This window comes from Dendropsophus ebraccatus, chromosome 3, assembly GCF_027789765.1.
Source record: "Dendropsophus ebraccatus isolate aDenEbr1 chromosome 3, aDenEbr1.pat, whole genome shotgun sequence".
Classification (NCBI taxonomy): domain Eukaryota; kingdom Metazoa; phylum Chordata; class Amphibia; order Anura; family Hylidae; genus Dendropsophus; species Dendropsophus ebraccatus.
The window spans coordinates 113,226,015-113,251,287 of NC_091456.1; the positions used below are offsets into that span (position 1 = coordinate 113,226,015).

At 47.4% G+C, this 25,273-nt stretch overlaps 2 protein-coding genes across 4 annotated transcripts in view; one reads left to right on the top strand and one right to left on the bottom strand.

Moving 5' to 3' along the window:
- Positions 1 to 2,297: 2,297 nt before the first annotated feature.
- Positions 2,298 to 10,764, bottom strand: FAM32A (family with sequence similarity 32 member A). The gene is made up of 4 exons (XM_069962528.1): positions 10,548 to 10,764; positions 5,743 to 5,881; positions 4,685 to 4,738; positions 2,298 to 2,508 (listed from the first exon to the last, which is right to left on the bottom strand). The coding sequence occupies exons 1-4, from the start codon at positions 10,619 to 10,621 to the stop codon at positions 2,440 to 2,442; spliced, it is 336 nt and encodes a 111-aa protein (XP_069818629.1). The 5' UTR covers positions 10,622 to 10,764; the 3' UTR covers positions 2,298 to 2,439.
- REXO1 (RNA exonuclease 1 homolog) overlaps positions 10,588 to 25,273 on the top strand; it is a 92,729-nt gene continuing 78,043 nt past the window's right edge. The window contains exon 1 of one of the 3 annotated variants that reach the window (XM_069962527.1): positions 10,588 to 10,797. Coding sequence is in view for 1 of the 3 variants with exons in the window: in XM_069962525.1 (XP_069818626.1) it covers positions 22,899 to 23,034 (136 nt within the window). In the remaining 2 variants the exon portion in view is untranslated. Of the gene's footprint in view, positions 10,798 to 22,712; positions 23,035 to 25,273 lie in introns of those variants that run through there. The other 2 variants (XM_069962525.1, XM_069962526.1) reach the window with 2 other exon arrangements.

The window sequence follows — 25,273 nt, forward strand, 5'->3', positions numbered from 1 at the left end:
AAATAGATTTTTGATATTGATCTTTCTACTAGCCAGTAGTGTGTTGATAACTGATTCTCTCAACAGCCAGTCAGTTGCAAACTCTGAAAAACAGCAGGAGGAACTGGACTCTGGGACAGAAGATACAGAAGCACCAAAGGCCTGGCTATTGAGGTTTTGGAGCCAAGTAAACCAAATCCTTGTGGTCCAGAAGGGAGCCACTAAGATGACCTGTGCGCTGTCCTCTCTGATTTTCCTCTCAGAATGATCCTGATGAAAGGAAAACCATACATTAGACCCCTGGGATTTATTGATTAAAATCGGTCTACCTTCTCATTGTCCCAGGTGGCAAAATGGTATACACACAGAATCCCCCCAAAACCTGGTGAAATACTAAAAGATTCAGAACCCACTCACCCTGTTTGAGGGAGACACTGCTCAAATAATCCGCTCTCACATCCTCTGATCCCTTTAAGGGGAGAGCTGATAGGAAGTTAACTCTGCCTTCTAACGGCAGATTAATGTCCTCAACAAATCTTGTGCCTCCCTGATGGGTTAGGTGGGCTACCACTGTAGAGTTGTCTGCTAGAATTCTGATGTCCTATCCGTTCAGATTCTGAATGCAAGTGTAGCAAACTCTACACCCAAGGAAACTTCTCATAAAGGTGGTGTTGTTTTAATCCTTTTTAAATTGAGAATAGTGTTATCGAGGTAGATCCGTGGCCTTCTTACAGGGTTCGGATCCTCGGGACAGGTGCGGGGAAGAATGTGTCTAACTGGAGGTTACGCAGGCTTGAAAACTGCTAGAAAGAAGATTATACATTTGGATGAAAGACAATGAGAGAAATATTCAATGTTGGGGGCCATAGGGGAGGAGAAGACTGGGGAGACGGGCGTGTTTTGGTCTGGTGGTATTTGGTCTGTTTGGCGGAGATATGGGGCCCTGACATATTGGTCTTAAGTTAGAAAGATCAAACTAGTATAAGGGTGGCTAAGAGGTGGTAGGCATATTAATGATTATGGTTATAACTTTAGAATGGGGTGTTCTAGGGATCTGTCTCAATGGATATGATTTATAATGTGTGACAATTTGTAATGTGGCAGTAATGGTTATCTATGTTTGCTGGCCTTATGATATTGGAAACATAGAATATTTTGAATTAAAAAATAATTTATTATGTGAAATGTCCCATTGGGCTCTTACCAAGAACAGGGTTGAGTAGTAACCCAACCCCACTACCGCATTTAGGACTGGAACCAAGACCCTCTTCTGGAGAAGTGGCTGAACCTCCACTTCCAGTGCAAATTGCTTCTATGGATCTCCGCAAAGATATGTGATAAAATGATGGGGGGGGAGACAACATTTTTAGCTTCAAACCAAAACTTTATTGAATCCTTCACCTACACACTTCTTTTCCCACTCAGGGTAAAATGCAGTCACTTTTCTTTCACTGTAAGAAAGACCTTGACTCTACCTTGCCCCTTCCAGCCTTTGCCTTTAGACAAACCTGCTTGGACTTTGATTGAGAATGGTCCTGCCCTTTTATGCTAAAGTTCTAAGCAGCTGTTTCATCTTGAGAGAAGGGAATGGACGCTCTCCATGGGGTGCTATCATAGGGCAAAAAGAAAGGAAATAAATAAAATGTAATTTTGTCTTTTCTTGGGTGGTTTCTGTTTTTCTGCTGGAAGGACCCCAACTTATACATCCAAGCACAAAAATGCGTTAAAAAATGTGCCTTACTTTAACAAAATGGTTTATCTGAACCATGACCTTTTTTGTCACCAAACCAATCAAAATCTTTGATTTTCATTATCATTAAACTTTACAGAAAAAAATAGCAAAGATAAAAACAAAACAGAACAAAAAAACACAATGGATCCTGTTACAAGGTTAAAGAGGTTTACCAGAAAACTTTAATAATGAATCTGATACCTGTGCATTAAAAAAAACCCCAACCTGCATACTCAACCTACCCATTAACCTCAGTGCTGCATCTGTCATAGGTGCTGGTTGCCACTACAGTGTTGCTCTTACTTATTTTGACAAATGAGGAGCCGGACGTCATCACAGAAGCAGCGCCCAGAATATATGACAGCTGTACAGCATCTGGGAAGTGGGTGAAGCAAGTATGCTGGCTTTTATTGTGTTAATGCACAAGGAGGCATAGTGTTAAACCCCTACATTTTTTTTGAAAAAAACCCTTTCAGCAACTTCTGGCAAGCACAGTTGGGAAGCCAGCACCATAGCTTCCTTAATGAAATGAAGCCACAAGGCAGATTTTAACAGAGCCAACAATAAAAGGAATTCCAATAGAACATTTAGGAGGTTGAGTAGTTTACAAAGTTTATTTACACAGCGGTTTAAAATGGAGGGGGGGGGGGATAAGAAAGAAAAAAAAAGGAGTTTCACATGTGAAAGCAGTAGTTTCCCATGTGATTTTTATGTCCATGAAATTATTATTATTTGGTCCAGCTGACTTTAGGAATATCATAATGTTCAGTAAGAGTGTCCAAATGTCGATTAAAATCCTGGAAAGCAAAAAAAGAAAACAAAGAATGTAACATAAATGTTAATAGTCTGTGAGAAGTGGGGCAAAAAAAACAAAAAACAAAACTAGGCACCAGAGAACTAGCATGCATGCCTTCATACGCTCCCCCCCCCCCCACCTCAGATTTTTATTCTGCTGCAATAAGTCATATTTAACTAATTAGCTGACAGTAAAAATAATAAACAGCAAATGCTTATCTGCTGGCACTCCTGCTTCAGTCTCCAGGTCCCTGCTCACTGACATCCAGCTCCGCCAATCTCCGAGCGATCCCGCTGCAGCCCACTAGCTGAGTGAGCAATCACTGAGCAGGGACCCACAGACTGAACAAGGAGCAGCTACACCTACAATGAATATCTATGGCCAAAAGAAATTATCACAATTACTGTCAAAAGCAGGAAAATATGAAAATCTTTATTAAATACTATCACAACAAGACATGGGGAGGCAGGAGGCCATGTTACTGGGTCTGATCCTGTCAATATAAAGTGCTATTGCAACATTACAGATTTACAAGTTTACAGCATAAATGCACATGATAACGTGCAAGTGCAACAAATAACATTGTATCAGTATGAGAAATGAGTAGGGGGCCCAGGGGTCTTTATATAGCTAATAGGGCCCCCTGGGCCCCCTCTTCATTACTCTCTGACAAAGCAGGAGCAGAACGGCATGAGAGTGTGGGGTAGAGGCCATTATTCTGGGACACCAGGTCTGATCCCACTACACTAGCTTTTGTGCATCTTTATAAACAATATGGTCTATGATCAGCATACTGATAGCATGATATTTTGTTGTACTTTATCACATGCATTTATGCTGTAGTAATGAAAGTCTTGTTTTTATGTTGTTTTGTTGTGATAGTAGTTAATAAAGATTTTCATATTTTTCTACGTTTGGTAGTAAATTTGTGATAATTTCTTCAGGGCACAGATACTCACTGTAGGTGTAGCATTTCCTGAGGGAATATCTTGCATTTGAATAGTGTATAAATGGTCGTGGTTCTCAGGTGTATATGTGCTTAATAGAGGCAGGAGCAGGTAAGCATTTGCTGTTTATTATTTTTAGCGCCAGATAATTAGTTAAACATGGCTTTCATTCGAAATCATGGATTTCATTTGAAATCAAAATCTGCTGCAAGAACATAGGGTCATAGACTGTAACATTACAGAGTAATGCAGCAGATTTGCTGCAAAACTATATGAACAAGATTTTTATGTAATTAACATACTTAATTTTATTAAATTGCAGTATAAGTAACCATTGTCTTAAATCAAACTTTTAGCCACATCTATAATTTTTTATACTGTGTACTATTTGATGGCTCTTAATGGGAAACAATCTGGTATGGCTCCCAGCTGCAGCAAATAGAGCTCCTACACAGCCCCGCTATCGTATCTGTGGGGTCTAAATCGATAAATGTAGTTGCTGGAAAAACATTTTATTCCGGCGTGCAAAGTAGGGGAAGAGCCATAAGCTAGTCATCTGGGTGGTGTCCAGGGCCGTGATTATGGCTTACTTCCTATTAGCGCCCTGTGCAGGGGTGATTGACAGGCACAAAGGCTACTAACTGGTCTCTCGGTCAATTACACATGCAAAGCGCGCGGACAGGCAGAGAGCCGTGATTAGCGACCGCCCGGTCACTGTCCAGATGACTAGTTCATGGCTCTCCCCTTGCCTTGCGTGCCAGAATAGAAGATGTTTTTCCAGTAACTACAGTTAGGGTATGTCCACACTGAGGAATAGGCGAGGAATTGAAGAGAAAAGTTTTCTGTTTGAAATTTCCTCTTCTTTTGCTCTGGTGGAATAGGCCCAGAATTGAGTGTCATGTGAGCAAAAATCCAAAGACCCAATGACTTCTATGGGATTTCTCTAGCAGAATCGGCCCCAAAAATTGACGTCAGCTGACGTGTGGTGGAACATTCCGCGCATAAAGGAAGCATTGCTTCACAAGTTTATTGTTCATAGTTTTTACAAATGTAAACTACAGTATTTGACTGCCAGTGGCTTGAGAAGTTGGAACAGCCATAGGCCACCCAGAATCGAATGCCAAGCATTCAGTGTTTCACAAAACCAAAATTTTAGTTTCTAATGGTTTAATTCAAAAAGTAATTTTTTTTATAAAATTATATACGCAGGTACCTTAACATGTTACGCACCTCAACTCTTTGTTTGTGTGTTTTAGAAGCTTTCTTTAAAATTCTTTCCATTTGCTAAAAGAAAAAATAAATGTCATTCTTTTACATCCTACACAACTTTAAAGGGAACCAATCACCTAAAAAAAAAAAATCAATATGAAGGCAATAATCTGTGCTAATACACTTTCCACACATGTCTGTAACATCTGCCCCTGTCCCATACACCCCAAAATCATACTTGGTCTTGTCCCTGCCGTATGCTAATTCCAGCAATGTAGTCATGTGGGTGTTCAGGCCAAGTAGTCACGGCCTTGTGGGGCTGGGTTTGGCTGTAATCACACCTCTATGGGAGTCATTCACTGCATCATCATCCTGGGGGCGGGGCTGGGACTGTGTAACTGAGATACAGCGGCTCCCTATCCCCACTGTACTGTGCATGTGTGATCTAGCATTGGCCTCTCATACAGTCAGCTCCTTCCCTGAATAAATGATTTTAACCCTAATGTGAATGACGCCCATAGAAGCGTGATTACAGCCAAACCTATGACTACTTTGCCTGAACAAACGCCCACATGACAACCTTACTGGAATTAGCAAACGGCGGGTACAACATCAAAGTATGATTTTTGGGTGTATGGGGCAGGGGCAGATGTTACAGATATATGTGTGGAAAGTGTGTTAGGGGGTGTATTAGCACAGATTATTGCCTTCATAATGATTTTTTAGGTGATTGGTTCCCTTTAATCACATTAATCATATGCTCAGAATGATCCTGTAATCAGATATTCACAAGTAGAAGCAAAATCAGAATACATGGGCTTAAGGGTACAAACACACACACCGTATATGCAGCAGATACGCAGCAGATTTGATGGTGAAGACTTGATGCTGTGTTCAGTTATTTAGAGCTAATCTGCTGCATATTTGCTGCGTATCGCAGCAGTAAATTCGCTGCGTATACGGTGTGTGTGTTTGTACCCTAAGGGTACATAACCAACTGAAATTCTTAATTCCAGTTTTCACCACTACTTCATGCTCCTATACAGCAAAAAAACAAAGTTCAATCTCCATTTACTTACTCTTTTCTCCTGCATCTTTTCAAATGCAATTTGTGCTGGTGTTCTTTTATCTAAAGTAGGTTTCTTCTTTTCCTCTTCATGTTTCTTGTTGGTCATAATCTGCTGCATCATCTTATCATCTTTACCCTTCTTTTTCTTTCTAAAACACAACATGGTTAGATAACAATTATAGATGAAAAGGGAGGAGGAAGGGGAAAACCCCAACCACCACCATTATACTGTATACCATAATTATAACCTCTGGACATCTAATATATAGACAGATACTAACACATTAAATCAGGTAAGTTAGTCACAATACCACAATTGTGACTTCGATAGCGACACATAATTTAGTACCATGAGCCTCAATACTAGGGATGGTCCGAACAGAGTTTGGTTCGGGTTCGTACGAACCTGAACTCTCAGTAATGATTCCCGCTGTCTGCCCGCTCCGTGGAGCAGGCGGATCCAGCAGGAGGACCGCCTGGAAAACTGGGATACAGCTATAGCCATAGGCTGTATCCCAGTTTTCCAGGCGGTCCTCCCGCTGCATCCACCCGCTGCACAGAACGGGCAGACAGCAGGAATCTGCTGCCGAGCGTTCGGGTTCATACGAACCCGAACCTCGGAGGGTTCGGACAATCCCTACTCAATACCAAAACAGCTTGTGAGGTCACCAACCAGAGGAGAGAACATTCTAGATTTAGTATTTACTAGTGGAGATCGGGAATCTGAAGTCAGTGTGGAAAAAAATTTAGGTCCCAGTGACCACCAGTGATTATGGTTTGACTTACAAACTGACTAAGTGCAATGCTAAATGGATTTTAAGAAAACGGGTATAAAACATTGAGAGCGAGTGTTCAGTGGGCAGTACTAAAAACAAGTGCCCTATTAAAGGCAACTAGACAATGTATGTGAGAAATGAGCAAAAGAAAAAAAAAAAAAAAACCCACTAGAGATGTTAAAGTAAACAATTACTTTTAATACATATAATTCTGTTAACATAAATCATTCTCTTACCATGCTTGGTGTACCATGCTCCTCAATGTTATATAGGAGCAAGATGGGGTTTTTTTTATTCCTGCATGTGCTGCAAAAAGAGAGAAGGGAACTAGTCATTTGGGCGGAGATGGCCCGTAACTAGTCCCAACTCTTTGCCTGTTAATCATCTTTGCAGTGTGCGCCGACAGGCAGAGGTCCATGACTAGTTTCGGACTTTCTCCCTGCAGTGCACGCCGGAACAACAACATTTTCTTCTATGTACCCCCTACAAGAACAGAACACCAAGTATAGTAAGAGAATGCTTTAGCAGCTTTATTTTGAGCTGATTTCTGCCTCAAAATGAAGTATTAATACTCCAGTGCAACCAGGAGGTAGGGAAAGCACATTGTATGCTGGGCTATATAGCTAGAGGAATAACCAATAGGAAGAAGGAGGTTGTGATCCCCCTGTATAGAGCTCTCACGAGACCACATCTGGAATACTGTGTCTAATTCTGGAAACCTCACCTAAAAGGATATTAATAAAGAATTAATGGTTCCAAAGGCGACCTACAAAAATGGGGGAGAGTGTGAAGCATAAAACATATCAGAAAAGACTTAAAGGGGTTATCCAGCGCTACAAAAACATGGCCACTTTTCCCCCCTACTGTTGTCTCCAGTTCAGGTGTGGTTTGCAATTAAGCTCCATTTACTTCAATGGAACAGAGTTTCAAAACCCCACCCAAACTGGAGACAACAGTAGGGGAAAGTGGCCATGTTTTTGTAGCGCTGGATAACCCCTTTAAGGATTTGAATCTGTAAGACAGGAAATCTGAATGTGAAAGGATAGACATAATCCTTTTAATATGTTAAAGGACTAAATAAGGTTCGTGAACTCAGGAACAAGAGGACACAGTGAGAGGTTAGTTGTGCTGATCAGAAGCAATGTAAAAAAATGTAACTTTACTGTAAGAGTAGTAGATACTTGGAACAAACTTCCAGCAGATGTGGTTGGTAAGTCTACAAAAACAGAATTTAAACACGCCTGGGATAAACATACATCTATCCTATTGCTAGCCTAAGGGCCCTATTCCACCGTAACGATAATCGGCCGGATCGGCTCCATTTGGCCCGATTCGGACGATTATTGTGTCATCGGCTGATCGTTCATTTAGGGCCAGACCTAAAATCATCATTCCCCCACCGCGCATCGCTACAATTGAATAGCGGTGCGCGGCGGGCGGCAGGCGATTTGACAGCAGCAGCATCATCATACATAACCTGTCCAGGATTCTCCGCGCTGTCTATCTTCTGAATGGCTGGTCAGCTGACGGAGCGCTCAGCCAATCACAGGCCGGCACCGCCGCGGATTGTGATTGGCTGAGTGTGGCCTGTCAGCTGACCGGCCATTCAGAAGATAGAGCGCGCGGGACCCTGGGATGAAGACAGCGCGGAGAAGACCTGCAGGTAATGTATTACTGCTGCTGCAAGGACATCGGTAACAATGTCCTTGCAGCCCTCGCTCAACGATCGGGCCGTAGAATAGGCCCAGTAAACGAGCGGCGATCTAGCAGATCGACGCTCGTTTACATCGTTGATCGGGCCCTCCTCGGCCCGTGGAATAGGACCCTAAGCCCCACCTCTTTGATACCACTGTCAATGAATAAAAACTTTGTTTTTTTTCCCAGCAAATGGCAGAACAAAGATACTTTTTACTTAGATTTGTTTTAAAGCGTCATTGTAGTTATAATGTTTAAAATCTAAAACAGGGAATGTAAAAGCATGTTTGCAATTTACATCAATTATTTTTGTTAGTTACCACACTTTAACCCCTTTCCGCAAAACGACAAGCCTGCTTGTCACGGAATGTGGGCTATTTCTGCATTATGACATGTTGGTTTGTCATCGACTCTCTCACTCCCCTCTTTGTCCCCAATAGAAATCCAACAGCAGGAGGCGTCTGCCACCCCTCTCTGCTCAGTTAACCCCGTAGATTGGGAGTACAGAGGGATTTCGTCTCCCTTGGTCACTCCTCAGAGTCATGCAAGCAATTGGCTTGTAATTATGCTATCTAATTGTAAAGCTGATATTGGCTTGTAATGATGCTGCAATCCATGTCGCTGCAATACTGTACAGATCACTTTAGAGCAGCCTCCTTTTGTCACTACAGACTAGGAATTCTCAACACCAGTGGTGAGAATGACATCTAGAAGATCTCAGGATTATTTTATAATATAGATAGAAAAATGGAAATTAGAAAAAAAAAAAAAAAAAATCACAAATTCTTAAAAAATATTTTTAACATAAAAACATTTAAACAATAAGTCATTTTCTGATGACACATTCCCTTTAAATGCCGTGATCGTGGCACTAAAGGTAGTCATTAAAGTGACTCTGTACCCACAATGTCCTGGGATCCTTTCAACAGGCGATGCAGTTACTGTCCTAAAAAGCAACTCGCAGCCCTTTTTCAAACTGGCGTGGCCAGTGTCTGAGCCCTAGGTTTGCTCCGCCTCTCCATCCCTCCTCCCTGCCCTTTTCATCATTAGGAATGCCACTAGAAGGATTTCCCCTATTCTTCATCACCTGTCTGGATCATTAAGGCCCATGTGCAATGTTCAGACAAGTGATGATTAGGAAAAAGAAATTAAGAGGAGAGACTGAGAGGTGTCACAGGCCTAAGGCATGGGTACTCTAGGCCACGCCAATTTAACACAGGGCTGCAAATTTAAAAGTTGTTTTTAAAGACAATAACTGCATCACCCGCCTGACAGACCACAGGACAGACAGTGTATTAAAAGCAGCTGACAGTACATTTGATTTGGGGGGTGGGGGCATCATTTAACGTTGAAGACCTGGCAGCTGACAGTAGCTATGTAGCAGCTTTCTTCATAGAGACCTTCAGGGTGTATTGGTACCTCACGGGTCCTTAAGTGACAGGTTTCAGTGACGTACCAGTACATCATGAGTCCTTAGGGGGTTAAATATACACATTCCTCATTCCCCCATTATAAATCCCTAATAAATAAAAAAACACATACCCTTAGTGGGAAGAAACTCCAGCCCCTCCATGACGCGACTCCATTAGAATCAATGGAACCCTATCATAGAGGGGCTGGGGTTTCCTCCCACTAAGGTGGGTCGGCCCGCCTCCAGTGCTTCAGCCTGGGCCTGGTGGTACAGTCACTTTAAAGGAGGACTCTAGCCAAAAGAAATAGTTTTTAAGCGGCAGGGGAGAAAATGAGCATGATTGATGTCGTACCTCTCCCTGTGCCTCCGTCACCTCCCCCTCCCCCAAAAACATTTTTCCCAGAGTAGTGATGACATCACGATTTAGGGGTGGGGGTAATGCCCGGGTGATGGATAGCCCGCCTATCAGAGCAAACCCCAGCCATCGGCGCAGCCCATCAATATTCATAATCAATTACTGACGGACTGAGCCGCTTGCTGGGGAGATGACAGAATACTATAGTACATCAGGGCCAGTAGAGCCTGAAAGTATACACTGGCACACCGTTCCAACAAGATGTGGACATACACATGCCACTAATCAGAGGTGTGAACCTGGCCTCATTGTGACCCACAAAAGGCTGAATCCTTGAATGAGTTATGGAGTTTCAGGGCAGAGAATCCTCGCCAGGATTTGCTGTGGCTGCCTGTTACTAGACATCTAGCTTCCCAGCACGGAAACGCATTATATCAGCAATCCCTCAGTTCTGACATAACTATTACTGCATAGTAGCCGGTAGATTACAGACAGGAAGCATCTGCCACTATTCACACCTCTCTGGAGAATGACGCGTCCAGGCAGCAGGCAGGTCGCTCGTAGAAGGCGTCACTTACTTTTTGCCCGCACTGAGCTCTCCGACCCCCTTGAGCCGCAGGGCCCCTTTCTGAGCACACTCATACTCCGACATATCGCAGCTCAGCTCCACCGAGGGACGAATATCAATGACTTCCGCCTCGTCCCACAGCACCGCCAGACCTTATTAGTGACGACAACACTAACAGCACCGCCTGCGTCGTCTTCTCAGAGGGCACCGCCCCCACAACGTCAGAATCACGTGGTACGGCATAGCGCTAGCTGTGACTGGTTAGTAACAACTTCTCAAAATGGCGTCTATGAACCAGCGCCGAGCTTCGCTGCCCAAACTGAAAGAACGACGGCCATCTTGTGGCTGCGGCCTGAACTACAGTTTTGTAGTTTCTCGATCGTGCAGTATTTGTAGCAGTTTATTTTATATCTAGTTTCCCTTATATTCTGTAGAGCCAGCGAGGCAGATACGTTTTCAGTGACATATTTAGTATGACATTACACAGTCTAATAGCTGGCAGCAGTGTACCTCACCCCATGGGATTGCTGGGGTCAAGGAATGCTGAAGTTGGGATCTCAGTCACTGCTTTTTTACTCACAGGGTCTTTCTTTTGTAACCTTTTTTTTTTTTTTTTATAAAAACCTACAGGAATTATAACTTTGAGAAGTGCCATAAGGGGACTGCAGCAGAAAGCAACCACAAGCACCCAGTAGGTGGCATACAAATGGTATGGTGGCCCACTGATCTCACTGCCAACACATGCCCCACATCTAACTCAGTCCAGCCAGGCCCAAAAGGGTTCTGGGAGTAAAATATGATATCAAAGTTGCAGACGGAGACATTTTCATGTTTGAATAACTGGTGTTCTTTCAAAGACACTGATCTTACATACAGAGGGATGCCCCGCATCACACCCAAAAGAGTCCTGCCTGGCCCAACGCGGTCTGGGTGTAAAAACTGGCATCAGATTGGGCATTTTCTTGATTTGAATGAATCCGGTGAGATAAGAAAATGACATAACTGCCAGTGACTTTGATGGGAGTTGCGCAAATGGCCTACACGGTTTGTGTACCTCCCAGAACTATGTAGACATTGCATCTCGACTTAACCTCTTAAAGGGGTAGTGCGGCACTAAGAAATTATTCACAAAATAACACACATTACAAAGTTATACAACTTTGTAATGTATGTTATGTATGTAAATGGCCCCCTTCCCCGTGTTCCCCGACCCCGCCCATGGACACAGAAGTGTAGTGCATTATACATACATGATTCGTGTTGACCCCCGTCCGCATTTCTTCTGACAATGATGTAGTCTGCAGAAGGCCGGCCGCCCGGCTCCTGCCGCCCCTCATGCTGGCCCTCCGTCATAACTGTGCTCAGCCGCGATTGGCTGGCACAGTTATGCTCAGCCAATCGCGGCTAAGCACAGTTATGACGTGGCAGAGGGGGATCGCGGCAGCACCGAGATCGGTGCTCTATTGCATTGCCTGCTGCAGACCATTGCAATAGAATACCGAGCCGGGATCAGCGTCATTCCAACGCTGAGGCCCGGTGTAACGCCTGGAGTTGTGGATCCACTGAACCGTCACTAGCGATGGCACTAACCTCACCAGGGAGCGGAGTCTAAGGGGCCGCTGGTTTTCACCAGAGCCCGCTGCAAGGCGGGATGGACTTGCTGCGGCAGGCGACCCCCAGGTCGCTACCCCTGGCTTGGTTGCTAGTGACGGCAGGTGAGGCGTGGCAGGAGCAGTAGGCAGGAGAGTGCAGGCAGAGGTCTGTAGGCGTTATCGCAGGTGGCGGACAGTACTCAGGAACAATAGGAAGGCAGCGGGCAGGTACTAGGGACAAGGACAGCGGACAGGAACAAGGAACAAGGACTGAGGTCAGGAACAACAGGGAGCTGGGCCAAACGCTATGAGAAGCATGTAGAGGCTCCAACACCTGTGGTGGGGCATGCTGGGATTAAATAGGGAGTGGTTGGTGCAACTACCAATTAAGGGCGGACTGGCCCTTTAAATCTGAGGCAGCCGGCGCGCGCGCGCGCCCTAGGAGGGGGGGACGCGCGCGCCGGCCGGGACAGACGGAGACAGGAGCGGGGCGAGGTAAGACGCCCCCCGGGGCCGAACTAGTAGCAGCGCCAGGTCCCTGTACATGGACCCCGGCGGCTGCATGAGGCAGAGGGAAGTTGCGGAGGTGGCCCGGAGCACGGGATGCCGCCGCAGCCGTAACAGTACCCCCCCCTTTGGCCTCCCCCTCTTTCTTGCCTGCAGGAACCTCTTGATGAGATCTTGGTCCAGGATGTTAGCCTCGGGTTCCCAGGACCTCTCCTCAGGACCAAATCCTCTCCAGTCCACTAGGAAGAACCGTCTTCCTCCGACTGTTTTCATGACCAGAATGTCTTTAACAATGTAGACGTCGTCAGAGACGGCTTGAGGAGCAGTGAACGAAGACTTATTGGAGAATCGGTTGAGGACCACTGGCTTTAAGAGGGAAACATGGAAGGCGTTCGGGATCCGCATAGTAGGGGGTAGGCGGAGTTTGTAGGTGACAGGGTTGATGCGTTTTAGCACCGAGAAAGGACCGAGGAATCGAGGACCCAACTTGTAGCTGGGAATCTTGAGTCGGACATATTTGGCCGAGAGCCAGACTTTGTCACCTGGGAGAAAATTTGTGGCAGGTCTTCTTCTCTTATCCGCCTGGTCCTTCATGCGGTCAGATGCCTTGAGCAAAGATTGTCGAGTCTTTTCCCAGATCGACTGCAGGTCAGACAACAATTCCTCCACGGCTGGGACCTCAGAGGGTGGAGAGAGAGGTAGAGGAGGACGAGGGTGACGCCCATAGACCACATAGAAGGGTGAGTTGCCTGTGGAACTCAAGTCCAGATGGTTGTAGGAGAACTCTGCCCATGGAAGTAGACTGGACCAGTTGTCCTGGCGAGCAGAGACGAAGTGTCGTAGGTAACTGCCAAGGACTTGATTGACCCTTTTCACTTGCCCGTTGGTCTGGGGATGGTAGGCTGACGAGAAGTCCAGCTTCACTTGGAGTTAAGAACAGAGAGCACACCAGAATCTGGAGACGAATTGTGAGCCTCTGTCTGACACAATATGAAGAGGAAGACCATGTAGGCGGAAGATATGCTGAAAGAACAACTGGGCCAGGCGAGGAGCGGCTGGTAGTCCAGGAAGCGCCATGAAGTGGGACATTTTGGAAAAGTGGTCAGTAACAACCCAAATGACAGTGTTACCCGCAGATGGAGGCAAGTCTGTGACAAAGTCCATGCCTATATGGCACCAGGGACGGTCTGGGACTGGCAAGGGCTGAAGTAGGCCGGCAGGTCTTAGACGAGAGGACTTGTTCCTGGCACAGATGGTACAGGATGCCACAAAGTCCTTGACATCTTGGAGTAGGCTGGGCCACCAATAGTGGCGAGAGATCAGTTGCCCGGTCTTTTGAACTCCCTGATGCCCGGCCACCAGAATCCGTCTACGAAGAGCAGGGCGCACATAGGTCTTTCCGGGAGGCAATCTTTGTAAAGTAGATGTGGCGACTGGCACTAGGCGATCGGGAGGTATAATGTGGCGAGGAGAGTCCTCTTGTCCCATGACGTCAGATGCTCGGGAGAGAGCATCGGCTTTCACGTTCTTCTCAGCCGGACGGAAATGGATAACGAAATTGAAACGTGAAAAGAAAAGCGACCACCTGGCCTGCCGGGGATTGAGAAGTTGGGCCGACTGGAGGTAAAGAAGATTCTTGTGGTCCGTTTAGATATTGACCGGATGCCTAGCCCCCTCTAGGAGATGACGCCATTCCTCCAGTGCCAACCTAATCGCCAAGAGTTCTCGGTCACCAATAGTATAGTTCCTCTCGGCAGGGGAGAAAGTCTTTGAGAAGAACCCACAGGTTCTGGTCTTGCCTGATGCGTCCTTTTGCGAGAGGACGGCTCCAGCGCCCACTGAAGATGCGTCGACTTCAAGTAAAAACGGCTTGGTGGCATCCGGGCGGACTAGAGCAGGAGCAGAAGCAAAGGCAGACTTTAGGCTAGTGAAGGCTTGCTCGGCCTCAGGTGGCCAATGCCTGGGATCCGCCTTCTTCTTTGTGAGAGCCACGATGGGTGCGACCAGGGTAGAGAAATGTGGGATGAACTGCCGATAGTAGTTGGCAAATCCTAGGAGGGGTTGGATAGCTCTGAGTCCCACAGGACGTGGCCACTGGAGAACAGCTGAGAGAGAGTTTGGCTGGATCCATCTGGAGACCCCGATCGGAGACAATATAGCCAAGAAACGGAAGGCTGCGCTGATGGAAAACGCACTTCTCCAGCTTGGCGAACAAATGATTGGCCCGTAGTCTTCGTAGGACCTGACGTACTTGTGTCACGTGAGTCTGCTGGTCAGGGGAGAAGACCAGAATGTCGTCAAGATAGACGATGACGCAGACACAGAGGAGGTCACAGAATATATCGTTGACGAATTCCTGGAAGACCGCTGGGGCATTGCATAGGCCGAATGGCATGACCAGGTATTCGTAGTGCCCATCTCTGGTGTTAAAAGCGGTCTTCCATTCGTCTCCTTCACGAATACGGATTAAATTGTACGCTCCCCTGAGATCCAACTTGGAGAAGATCCTGGCTCCACGGAGACGGTCGAATAGTTCGGGGATCAGCGGAAGAGGATATCGGTTCTTGACAGTCACCTTATTTTGGCCCCGGTAGTCTATGCATGGGCGAAGAGAACCGTCCTTCTTCTGCACAAAGAAGAATCCTGCGCCAGCAGGGGACGTGGATTTTCGGATGAAACCCTTCAGTAAGTTCTCCCGGATGTAGCAGGACATAGCTTCAGTCTCCGGTACGGAGAGAGGGTACACCCGACCACGCGGAGGAGAAGTTCCAGAAAGGAGGTCTATAGGACAATCGTACGTCCGGTGAGGGGTAGAGAGTCCGCCTCCTTGGCAGAGAAGACGTCAGCCAAGTCTTGATACCCCGCCGGTAGGCCGGATAGAGGCTTAGCGGAATCAGGTGACATCATAGAGCACTTGGGCTGAGGAGACCTCAGACACCGGTTAGGACAGTCCAGATCCCAACTGAGAATCTCCCCGGTTCTCCAGTCTAGCTTAGGGGTATGTAGTTGCAGCCAAGGTAGACCCAGCAGGATGTCGGAAGAGGAATGGCGCAAGACGTAAAAGAAGATCTCCTGATGTAAAGCGCCCACCTGGAGGACTAGAGGTGCAGTCTGGTAGTGCACAGCTTCAGCAAGAGTCTCGCCCGTGACCGAGGAGATAGACAGGGATCGGCCTAGCTGGATCACGGGTAGCCGCCATCTTTGGACCAAGGTAGCTGCAATGAAACTGCCTGCAGACCCGGAGTCGATGAAGGCAGTAGTCTGGTGAGTTTGTCCTGAGGGTGTCTGGATGGATACTAGCATAGACAATCTTGGAGAGGTGGCATTCACAGCTAGGGAGGCCTCTCCTACCGGACCTAGGTGCGAGCGTTTCCCGGACACTGAGGACGTTGGGGACATCTCTGCCGGAAGTGATCAGAGCCACCGCAATAGAGACAGAGATTCAGCTCCAGTCGGCAAGCTCTCTCCTGAGGGGTCAGGCGAACTCGTTCTATTTGCATGAGAACTTCAGGAGTAGACTGGGGTACTGGAGCAACAGGATTCTGGAAAACCGGTGCCAGGCGGTGATGGCGACGGGGCAGGCTTAGTCGCCGTTCTTGCCGGACCTCCTCCTCTCTCTCTGAAAATCGGTTGTCGACTCTGGTAGCCAGTAGGATTAGATCGTTCAGAGATGTAGGGAGGTCGCGGGCGGAGAGCACGTATTTCAACCGACTGGACAGGCCCTTCTTGAAGGTGGCTATTAGAGCGGCCTCATTCCAGTCCAATTCAGCTGCCAGGGTGCGGAACTGGATGGCGTAGTCACCAACAGAGGAGCTCCCTTGAGAGAGGTTGAGGAGAGCAGTCTCAGCTGAAGAGGCACGGGCAGGTTCCTCAAAGATGGAGCGAAACTCGGCCAGGAAGGTTCAGAGATTGGCAGCAACAAGATCATCTCGGTCCCACAGCGGCGTGGCCCAGGCCAGAGCTCTACCCTCCAATAGGCTGATGATGAAAGCCACTTTAGAGCGCTCGGTGGGAAACTGACTACTTAAGAGTTCAATATGCAGTTGTGCATTGAGTCAGGAATCCCCTGCACAACTTGGGATCGCCTCCATATTTACTCCGGAGAGCCAGTCGAAGTCTCGAAGAGGCTGCAGGAGGCGGTGAGCGCTGAGCTGTAGTATGCTGCTGTAAGGCGGCAGTCAGTTGCTGGATCTGCTGCGACTGTTGCTGGATCTGTTGAGCCTGTTGAGCGACCACTCTGGCTACGTCATGGATATCAGGCACCTCGCCGGGATCCATGGTTGGAGCCTACTGTAACGCCTGGAGTAGTGGATCCACTGAACCGTCACTAGCGATGGTACTAACCTCACCAGGGAGCGGAGTCCAAGGGGCCGCTGGTTTTCACCAGAGCTGCCGCAAGGCGGGATGGACTTGCTGCAGCAAGCGACCCCCAGGTCACTACCCCTGGCTTGGTTGCTAGTGACGGCAGGCGAGGCGTGGCAGGAGCAGTAGGCAGGAGATGGTGTAGGCAGAGGTCTGTAGGCATAATCGCAGGTGGCGGACAGTACTCAGGAACAATAGGAAGGCAGCGGGCAGGGACTAGGGACAAGGACAGCGGACAGGAACAAGGAAAAAGGACTGAGGTCAGGAACAACAGGGAGCTGGGCCAAACGCTATGGGAAGCATGTAGAGGCTCCAACACCTGTGGTGGGGCATGCTGGGATTAAATAGGGAGTGGTTGGTGCAACTACCAATTAAGGGCGGACTGGCCCTTTAAATCTGAGGCAGCAGGAGCGCGCGCCCTAGGAGGCGGGGATGCGCGCGCTGGCGGGGACAGACAGAGACAGGAGCGGGGCGAGGAAAGGCGCCCCCCGGGGCCGAACTAGTAGCAGCGGCAGGTCCCTGTCCATGGACCCCAGCGGCTGCATGAGGCAGAGGGAAGTTGTGGCGGCGGCCCGGAGTACGGGCCGCCGCCGCAGCCGTGACACCCGGCCCGGTGAGCTGAAGGGATCCGCAATCGCATTGGGGGGGGGAGGGTTGGGGGATCCTGCCACTAGACCCCAGGGAAGGCTGCAGGGAAGACTTTTAGATGCAGCTGTCATGTTTGACAGCTGCATCTAACGGTCTTAATTAGCGGGAGCGGCAATTGGCCGCTCCCGCTAATAGCCGCGGTCCCGTGTTGCAGATGGCTGTCGGGATCGTGGCAGTTCCCTAGTGGACGCATGGCGTACGGTTGTCATTGTAAATAACTTTTGACATGTCATTGAGACACGTCAAAAGTTTTGATCGCTCTAGGTCTGAGTTTACCGATTGTGAGAACAAGCCAGGAGAAATATTCGCTCAGTTCGGTCCTTTCCCCTCTTATAATGTAAGTCTATGGAGCAATACTCACACATAGTGGGGAGACGGCGCGCTGTAGCGCGGTCCTCTTCTATCTCTTTCCCACAATTGGTACAGGTCTAAACACACTGGCCCGGACCAAACTTTTGACATGTCAGAGAGTCATAGCAAGGCAAGTTCCAACAACACCACTATAGTAAATGGGTCCACAGGGACAATAGGATGGGGGATGCACGCTAGCAGGTCAATAATCCAAGAAACTGACACTCATGTAACCAACCGTAGAGAGAAAGTCCGACAGCATCCAGGAATGAAGATCAAGTTTCTTTTATTGTACATCCAGGTATATCAGTGAACATGCAATGTTTTGACCGATCCGGTCTTTATCAAAACGATGCATGTTCACTGATGAACCTGTGCAATAAAAGAAACTTGATTTGACGTGGGGTAGAGGAGGCATAACAATAAAGCATTGCTCACCTTTCCCTGTGCCCGCGATGTGCCAACTGACTGGCCATGGGACCCTGCCAGAAGGCATTTTCCCCCAAGTTGTGATGACATCACGATTCAGGGGAACAGGGACATCCTATCTTATAGACAGGCCACTCAGCCAATAGGTGACTGGAGCGGCGTCCCGCCAGTCCATCAGCCGGGTCCTGACGTCGGCTCTGGTGGAGATCCCGGAGCCTGGTTGGAGTTCCGCAGTGGCAATTCGTCACTAAAGGGGCACAGGAGAGGTGAGTTAGTACCGTTTTTAGTACTACTTAAAAATTTATTGTTGACCACACATCTTCCATGTAAAGGTACTGCAAACTAGCGCTGATCCGCGGCCCACAAATCTTTTACTCTAAAAGGACCCTAAGCTATTTGCGCAACTCCCATTAAAGGCAATGGGAGTTATGTAAATTGTGCTTGTGCTTTTTTAGGCTGCTGACCACATATGGTGGCTGTAAACAGGCTGGAGGGTTTGGGGGGGGGCTCTGATCTGAAGAAAGGTGCAGGTCCCAGAGGTGGGATCTAGGGGACAATTATGGCATATTCTGTGTCCCAGATGGATATACACCTTGATCTAATGGGTTTAAGCCACTGGTCTCACACTGCCAACACACAGGGGAGAGGGATGCCTCACAATAAACAAATTTGGGAGTGAGGTTTATGTCGTCTCTATACACCGTTCTTACCGAAATCCCCATTTCCATGTCCCATACCAGATTTATTGAGAGGTGTGTACCTCTCAGTGGAATCTGTCTTATCTACATTAGCTCTGGAGCCAATCAATGACTGAGATGGGAGGGCACCACAGCAGAGCAGGCTGCCACTGCAGAGACAAGTCCATCTCAAAAGTTATGGGTGAAGCATTCAGCTAGGGACTTAAAGTGACACTGTCGCCTCCTTTTTGCATTCTGACATCTCTACACAGGTGTAAAGGGTAAATTTAGTGGTTTTCATACCTTATTTTATATCATATGTCATGGTGCTTGTACAAGTAAAAAGTCATCTTTTATCAACTGCAGATTGTGTTAAGTGGGTGGGGCCTCGCGGCATTAGCACCACTTAGCCCCGCCCACAACATAACAGTTGGCCCCGCCCCCTCGTTGGACATTGGAACAGGCTGGCTAAAAGGTCTAGACCCCACCCCCTTTACGTTGGCCAACCAATGGGTGTCAAGGGGGCGGGGTTAAGTGGCGCTGATCCCGCGAGGCCACGCCCACTTAATACAATCTGCAGTTAATAAAAGATGACTTTTTACTTGAACAAACACCATGACGTATGATATGAAATAAGGTATGAAAAACGCTAAATTTACCCTTTACACCTGTGTAGAGATGTCAGAATGCACAAAGGGGGTGACAGTGTCACTTTAAAGATGTAGCAAAAGAACATCAAGGGAGCGTGGTGAGGTAAGAATAGCATCTTTATTTTTTTCTACGGAATCGCAGCAATGTATAAAAGAGTACCCCAGTAGAGCAGAAGACAGCGAAACAGTAACAGTGAAATCCACTGCTGATGCAAAAATTCGAGTATCCGGTATCCATGGAGACCTGAACTTTCGGATCAGTGGTGGATTTCACCGCTAACCTGGACGTGCGGCTGGTGACAGACACAGTAGCAAGTCCTGCGGCCCTTGTCTCCCTGGTACTCCTGACAGCACGTCCTTGGCACCCCCCTGCAGACAGGGTCAGCAGTAGGTGTGTGACTGCAGGGTGACCGGGTCCCACAGGAAGCTGCTGCAGCCCGAGCCCTGCAGCACACAGAATTTCTCCTCCGGACCACCCCTCCTCCGAACTGGCGGCACTAAGACCTGACAGAGCTTCTGGAGGCCGGGCAAGAGCGACCCCACCACAGATGCAGGTAGTTCAGGGGGCTGTGGGGTGCCCCGAGGTGGTAAAGGTGGGAGGCAATTGGGGCTTGGGGGCAGCCAGGCACATTTTTTGCACGGGGGCCCTATACAGTCTGTGTCAGCCCCTGCAATGGAAGTTTATGATTTGCCTTGCACACAGGGAAATTTTTTTTCGTTTGCTGTTTTTTTCTCCTCCTTGGCATTTTTGCGGCTTAGCAGGCTGGCGGTTTGGCTTTTTTTTCGGCAAACTGTGGCATTTTTCTCCCATAGACTTCAATAGAAGTCTTTTGCTCCACTAAAAACGCCATAGCCTATGAACAAACGCCACTGTCTGTAAGTTGCAGAACACCTGTCATATTGATGGGTGTTCTGCTCCTGGTCTTTTTTTTGTGTGTTTTTCAGATATCGGTATCCAGAGGATTATGTCGGATTCCATCAATGAGCAGCGTTGTTATTGTTGTTTTTTTTTTTTAATAAAATGGTCAATGCGGAGTGTGGGGGGTGTTATTTTTTTTAATAAAAGACCTTTCTGTATTATGTCGTGTTTTTCTATTTTATTACAGGCTTAGTAGTGGAAGTAGTATAGATGGCACCCATTATTAACTCAGGGCCTAGTGTTACCCATTATAAAATGGCTAACACTAACCCCTCTAATATTACCCCAGTAATGGCGCTCCTGGACAGTAGCAGGCTGGTATTATTAGGCTGGGGAGGGCCTAAAAATGGCCCTTCCCACCCTGGTACTACCAGGTTGCTGCTGTTTGGTTTTTAAGCCTGGCTGGTTATGAAAATTTGGGGAATCCTATGTGTAGGGCACCCCAAACAGCAGCTTAGTAGTACCAGGGTGGGAAGGGCCTTTTTTTTGTCCTTCCCCAGCCAAATAATACCAGCCTGCTGCCTCCCAGTCCAGGAGCACCAATTTTGACGCTCCAGGACTTTAGTACATGGCTCTTCCCAGTATCCCTGATGTGGGTACTGGGGTAATAATGGGGGGTTAGTGTTAGCCATTTTATACCGGCTAACACTAGGCCCTGACTTAGTAATGGATGCCATCTATTAGACAGCTTCCACTATTAATCCTGCAATAAAATAAAACACCACACAATAGATTAAAGTCTTTTATTAAAAAAATAACACCACCCACAGCCCTTGTTGACCATGTTATATATAGATAAAAACAATGCTGGTCATCGACGTAGTCCACAGAATCTGACACAATCCTCTGGATACCAATATCTGAAAAACAAGGAAAAAAAACACAAAAAAGGCCAGGTGTTCCGCACCTAAGGCTACGTTCACAGGTAGCAAAAGTGGCAGAATCCTGTGGCGGAGAATGCTGCCAACCTCCCTGTCATAATGACAGTCTATGGGAGTCTCGCACGGCTCCTCTCTCCGTGCTAAAGAATATTCTTCAGCACGGAGAGAGTAGCCGTGCGAGACTCCCATAGACGTGTGAACGTATCCTTACAGTATGCATCTTGGCAGATGCTGCTTACAGTCTGCCACACAAGGTGTTAAGTATGGATGCATGGCATTCGGTCTTAAAGGGGTACTCTGGGCTAAGGGTATTTTTAGTGTCACTTACCTCCCTTGTTCTAGCACCGAGTCCCGGATCACACTGCCCTGTTCTCCCGTCCCGCTTACTGGTCTAAGCTGCAGCTTGAGACGTGACGTCTTAAGGCAGCTCAGCTATTCAGCGGAGGTAGCAGGGTCCCGTCTCGGCCGCTGAATGGCGGCTCAGACCAGGAAGCGGCAGCTGGATGGGAGAACAGTATGGTGCGATCTGGGACCTGGTGCTGGAACCGGGGAGGTAAATGACCAGCAGCGTCTATATCCAACCCCTCCACGGCCATACACTAAAAATACCCATAGTCCGGAGTACCCCTTTAACCTTTTGTGTGCCAGACTCAAAAATGTGGCCCCCAGGGGGTTGAGTGAGGATGCATGCTATACTTAACCTCATGGGGACCACATTGATGTCACAATGTACTCATCCCAGCAAGGAACGGGGTAAAGTGCCCCCTTCCTTGCTGGCATGGGTGCAGTGCTGGGCCCTATTGATACTCACCCCAAGGTAGTCATTCTTCACTGGATGCTGGCACACTGGTACTATTACACCGAGCGATTTTAAATGATTAACGACTAAAACATTCACATGTAAAGTTAAAAACAACTCAAAAAATGCAACTGCATGAAAAAAAACGGTATGCGTCACCTTGGTGTATTTTTGTGCCTTTTTTGTGCCTAAAAACCGCCAAACAAAAGCACTGTGCGAAGGGTGAATGTGTGATGGCTGTGGGGTATCTTGTACAGCCCCTTCGGATTTGGTGCGCCCTCCTATAAACCCCTGCTGACATATCATGGACCCCTGTGGACGCTCCCTTTGTCTTAGGTAGAGGCGACCAGACTTAGCCGCAAGGCTCCTCCGAGCAGCAAGGAGGAGCTCTTCTACTTGGCCTCTGCTAGGTCTCTCCCACTTTGTGACTCTACACCCGGCATTCCCTGGCCTCGATAGGCACCGCCCCCATCTCCGCCCCTTGCCTCACTGCCTAGTATGGCGGCGTTGTGGTTGTCCCGGTGACTGGATATCGGAGAGCCCAGGATGTTGAAAAATACCGGTTACTTCCGTGGCATTGAGTGCCCGTTCAGTGAGGCGTGCCTGCGGCCGCACTGCTTCTTCCGGCACACTGCAAGGGGCTCCGGCGGTGTTAGCGGTGGAAAGGCCCGAAATGGAGCAGGTGAGGTTTCTGTGCATTGTGACAGGGAAGCCGGGCACTGTGTACATTGTTGCGGCTCTGCATATCTTATGGAGGCTGCCAGCCGGATCTCTTCCTTCTGGGTTCTCTTGGCTTCTAGCAGGATTGGTAGCTGTATTGCTATCTGCACGTGATTCTTCCCAAAAGCTTTATAGAGTATATATATATATATATATATATATATATATATATATATATATATATATATATATATATATATATTACAGGAAGTGCAGGGATTGTGGTTGTATTTTAGAGACCTGACCATAAGAGAATTTATGACTTCATACCGGACCAATAAACACTGCATGTGAGTGAGATTTTTATTTTTTTGTCGTGTTATTAAAATGGATTCGGTGCTGGAGCCTCCGAAACAGATGTGGACGAAGCCTAAAACAGTCTCGGAGGTGTGAAAACCATCCGGTCAGTTGTTCATCAGCCACTTCCCTTGTACTCTCTGTTCTAGAATTTAGTTGTTTTTTTTTTATATGCAGACTTATGCCAGTTTTTACACAATGTATGACAGTGACTGTCTGTGACATGGCCGTGTCACAGTACGGCCTCTGTCTGTGAAGTTCATCGCTGCCGATACTGCCAGGGCTGTGGAGTCGGAGCTAGCTTTGGCTGGAGTCGGAGTTGGAGTCGGAAAAAAATGTACCGACTTCGACTCCAGCTTTAAAAAAAAAAAAGAAATCTTTAAAAAAATGTAGAATTGAATTTTGATATGAATTTTACAAGTTTTGCTCTTAAATATATATTATAAGCAATATTCTAATAGGACACTGTCCCTATTACATAAGGGTGGTCATGGAAAAGTTGTCAGTCGCTATTTCGCAGTTTGCTGGAAGAGTCCATTGTGTAGGATGAGATCTGGGCTGTTCTCTTCCTGGATGCTGGATGACTGTATATGAGCAGCAGTGTAATACAAAGATATCCTGTGTAATATAGAGGAGGAGGAGACATAAGTAGTGTAGCAGTAACCTCTGCCCTCAGTGTGGTGTTTTCTCTCTTGGAGAATATTGTGTGTTTTTCTTCAGTGTTCAATGGCTGCAGCTGTGTGTATGTGTGTGCGTGCTATGGCTGCAGTTGGCTGCGTGTGTGCTATGGCTGCAGCAGGCAGTGTTTGTGTGCGTGCTATTGCGTGCCCCCACAGTGACCTTTTATATCACTGTGTGACCTCTAGATCACTATGTGTGACCGTCTGTATATCACTATGTGTGACCGCCTGTATATCACTATGGCTGACCTCTATATTACAGGTATCAGGCATTGTTAGCAGTGTTTCATTGTGTATGGTGAATAATTAGTCAGAAACATAGAAGATTGTCAGCAGGAAAATACCACCTGCTCCATCTAGTCTAGTTGTGAGTAGTTCAGGACATGGAGGCTGGAGACTGGCTACATCCACTGCACACACAGGAGAAGTTGCTTTATATCTTTCCTTATTCCCTCAGAAGTCGCCCAAGGATCATGAAGGACATTAGGGAGAAGCTGCTGAGCCAGTGTGATAAATAACTCCCCTGGTATATGACTGCCCATTTATAAAGGAGCAGGAGTTGGAGTCGGTCCTGAGAAAATTCAGGAGTCTGAGTTGGAGTCGGAGCTGCGGCTTACCGACTCCACAGCCCTGGATACTGCATTCGGGTGTGTCTGCGCTCCAATTAAGCATAGCACTCAATGGGAAGTGCGGCTGGGAGCCATACTTAACATTGTGTGCACAGTCTATTCTGTGTGGCCGTTATTCATTGAATAGCGGCCACACAAAATAGACATGTCAGTTTTCTGTGCGGCCACACAGAAACACGGACGCACTGTATACACAGTGTATACAGTGCAGCCGTCATTCAGTAGAAAACAATGCAGGTGGCCGTGGTAAATAAACAACGGCTGTTGCTGCAATCTGCAACAACGGCCTCTGTATTACGTTGTATGAAAGTGGCCTTAAAGTGTATTTGTCATTTCTACAAACTTCTGACGTGTTAAAGTGACTGTACCACCAGGCCCAGGCTGAAGCACTGGAGGCCCAGAATTTGAGAATCAATTTGATTTTTTTTTTGGAAAATCGAAAATCGATTCTTCTAAAAAAATCATTAGATGCGGGCTGCTCGCATCCTCCAGCTACTGAAACAGCCTGAGGAGCGAGAGCGCCCAGCAGCCTATGCAGAGCACCCAGCAGCGTCCTATGTCACCGCTGCTGACCCGCCCCCATAGCCAGACGTAT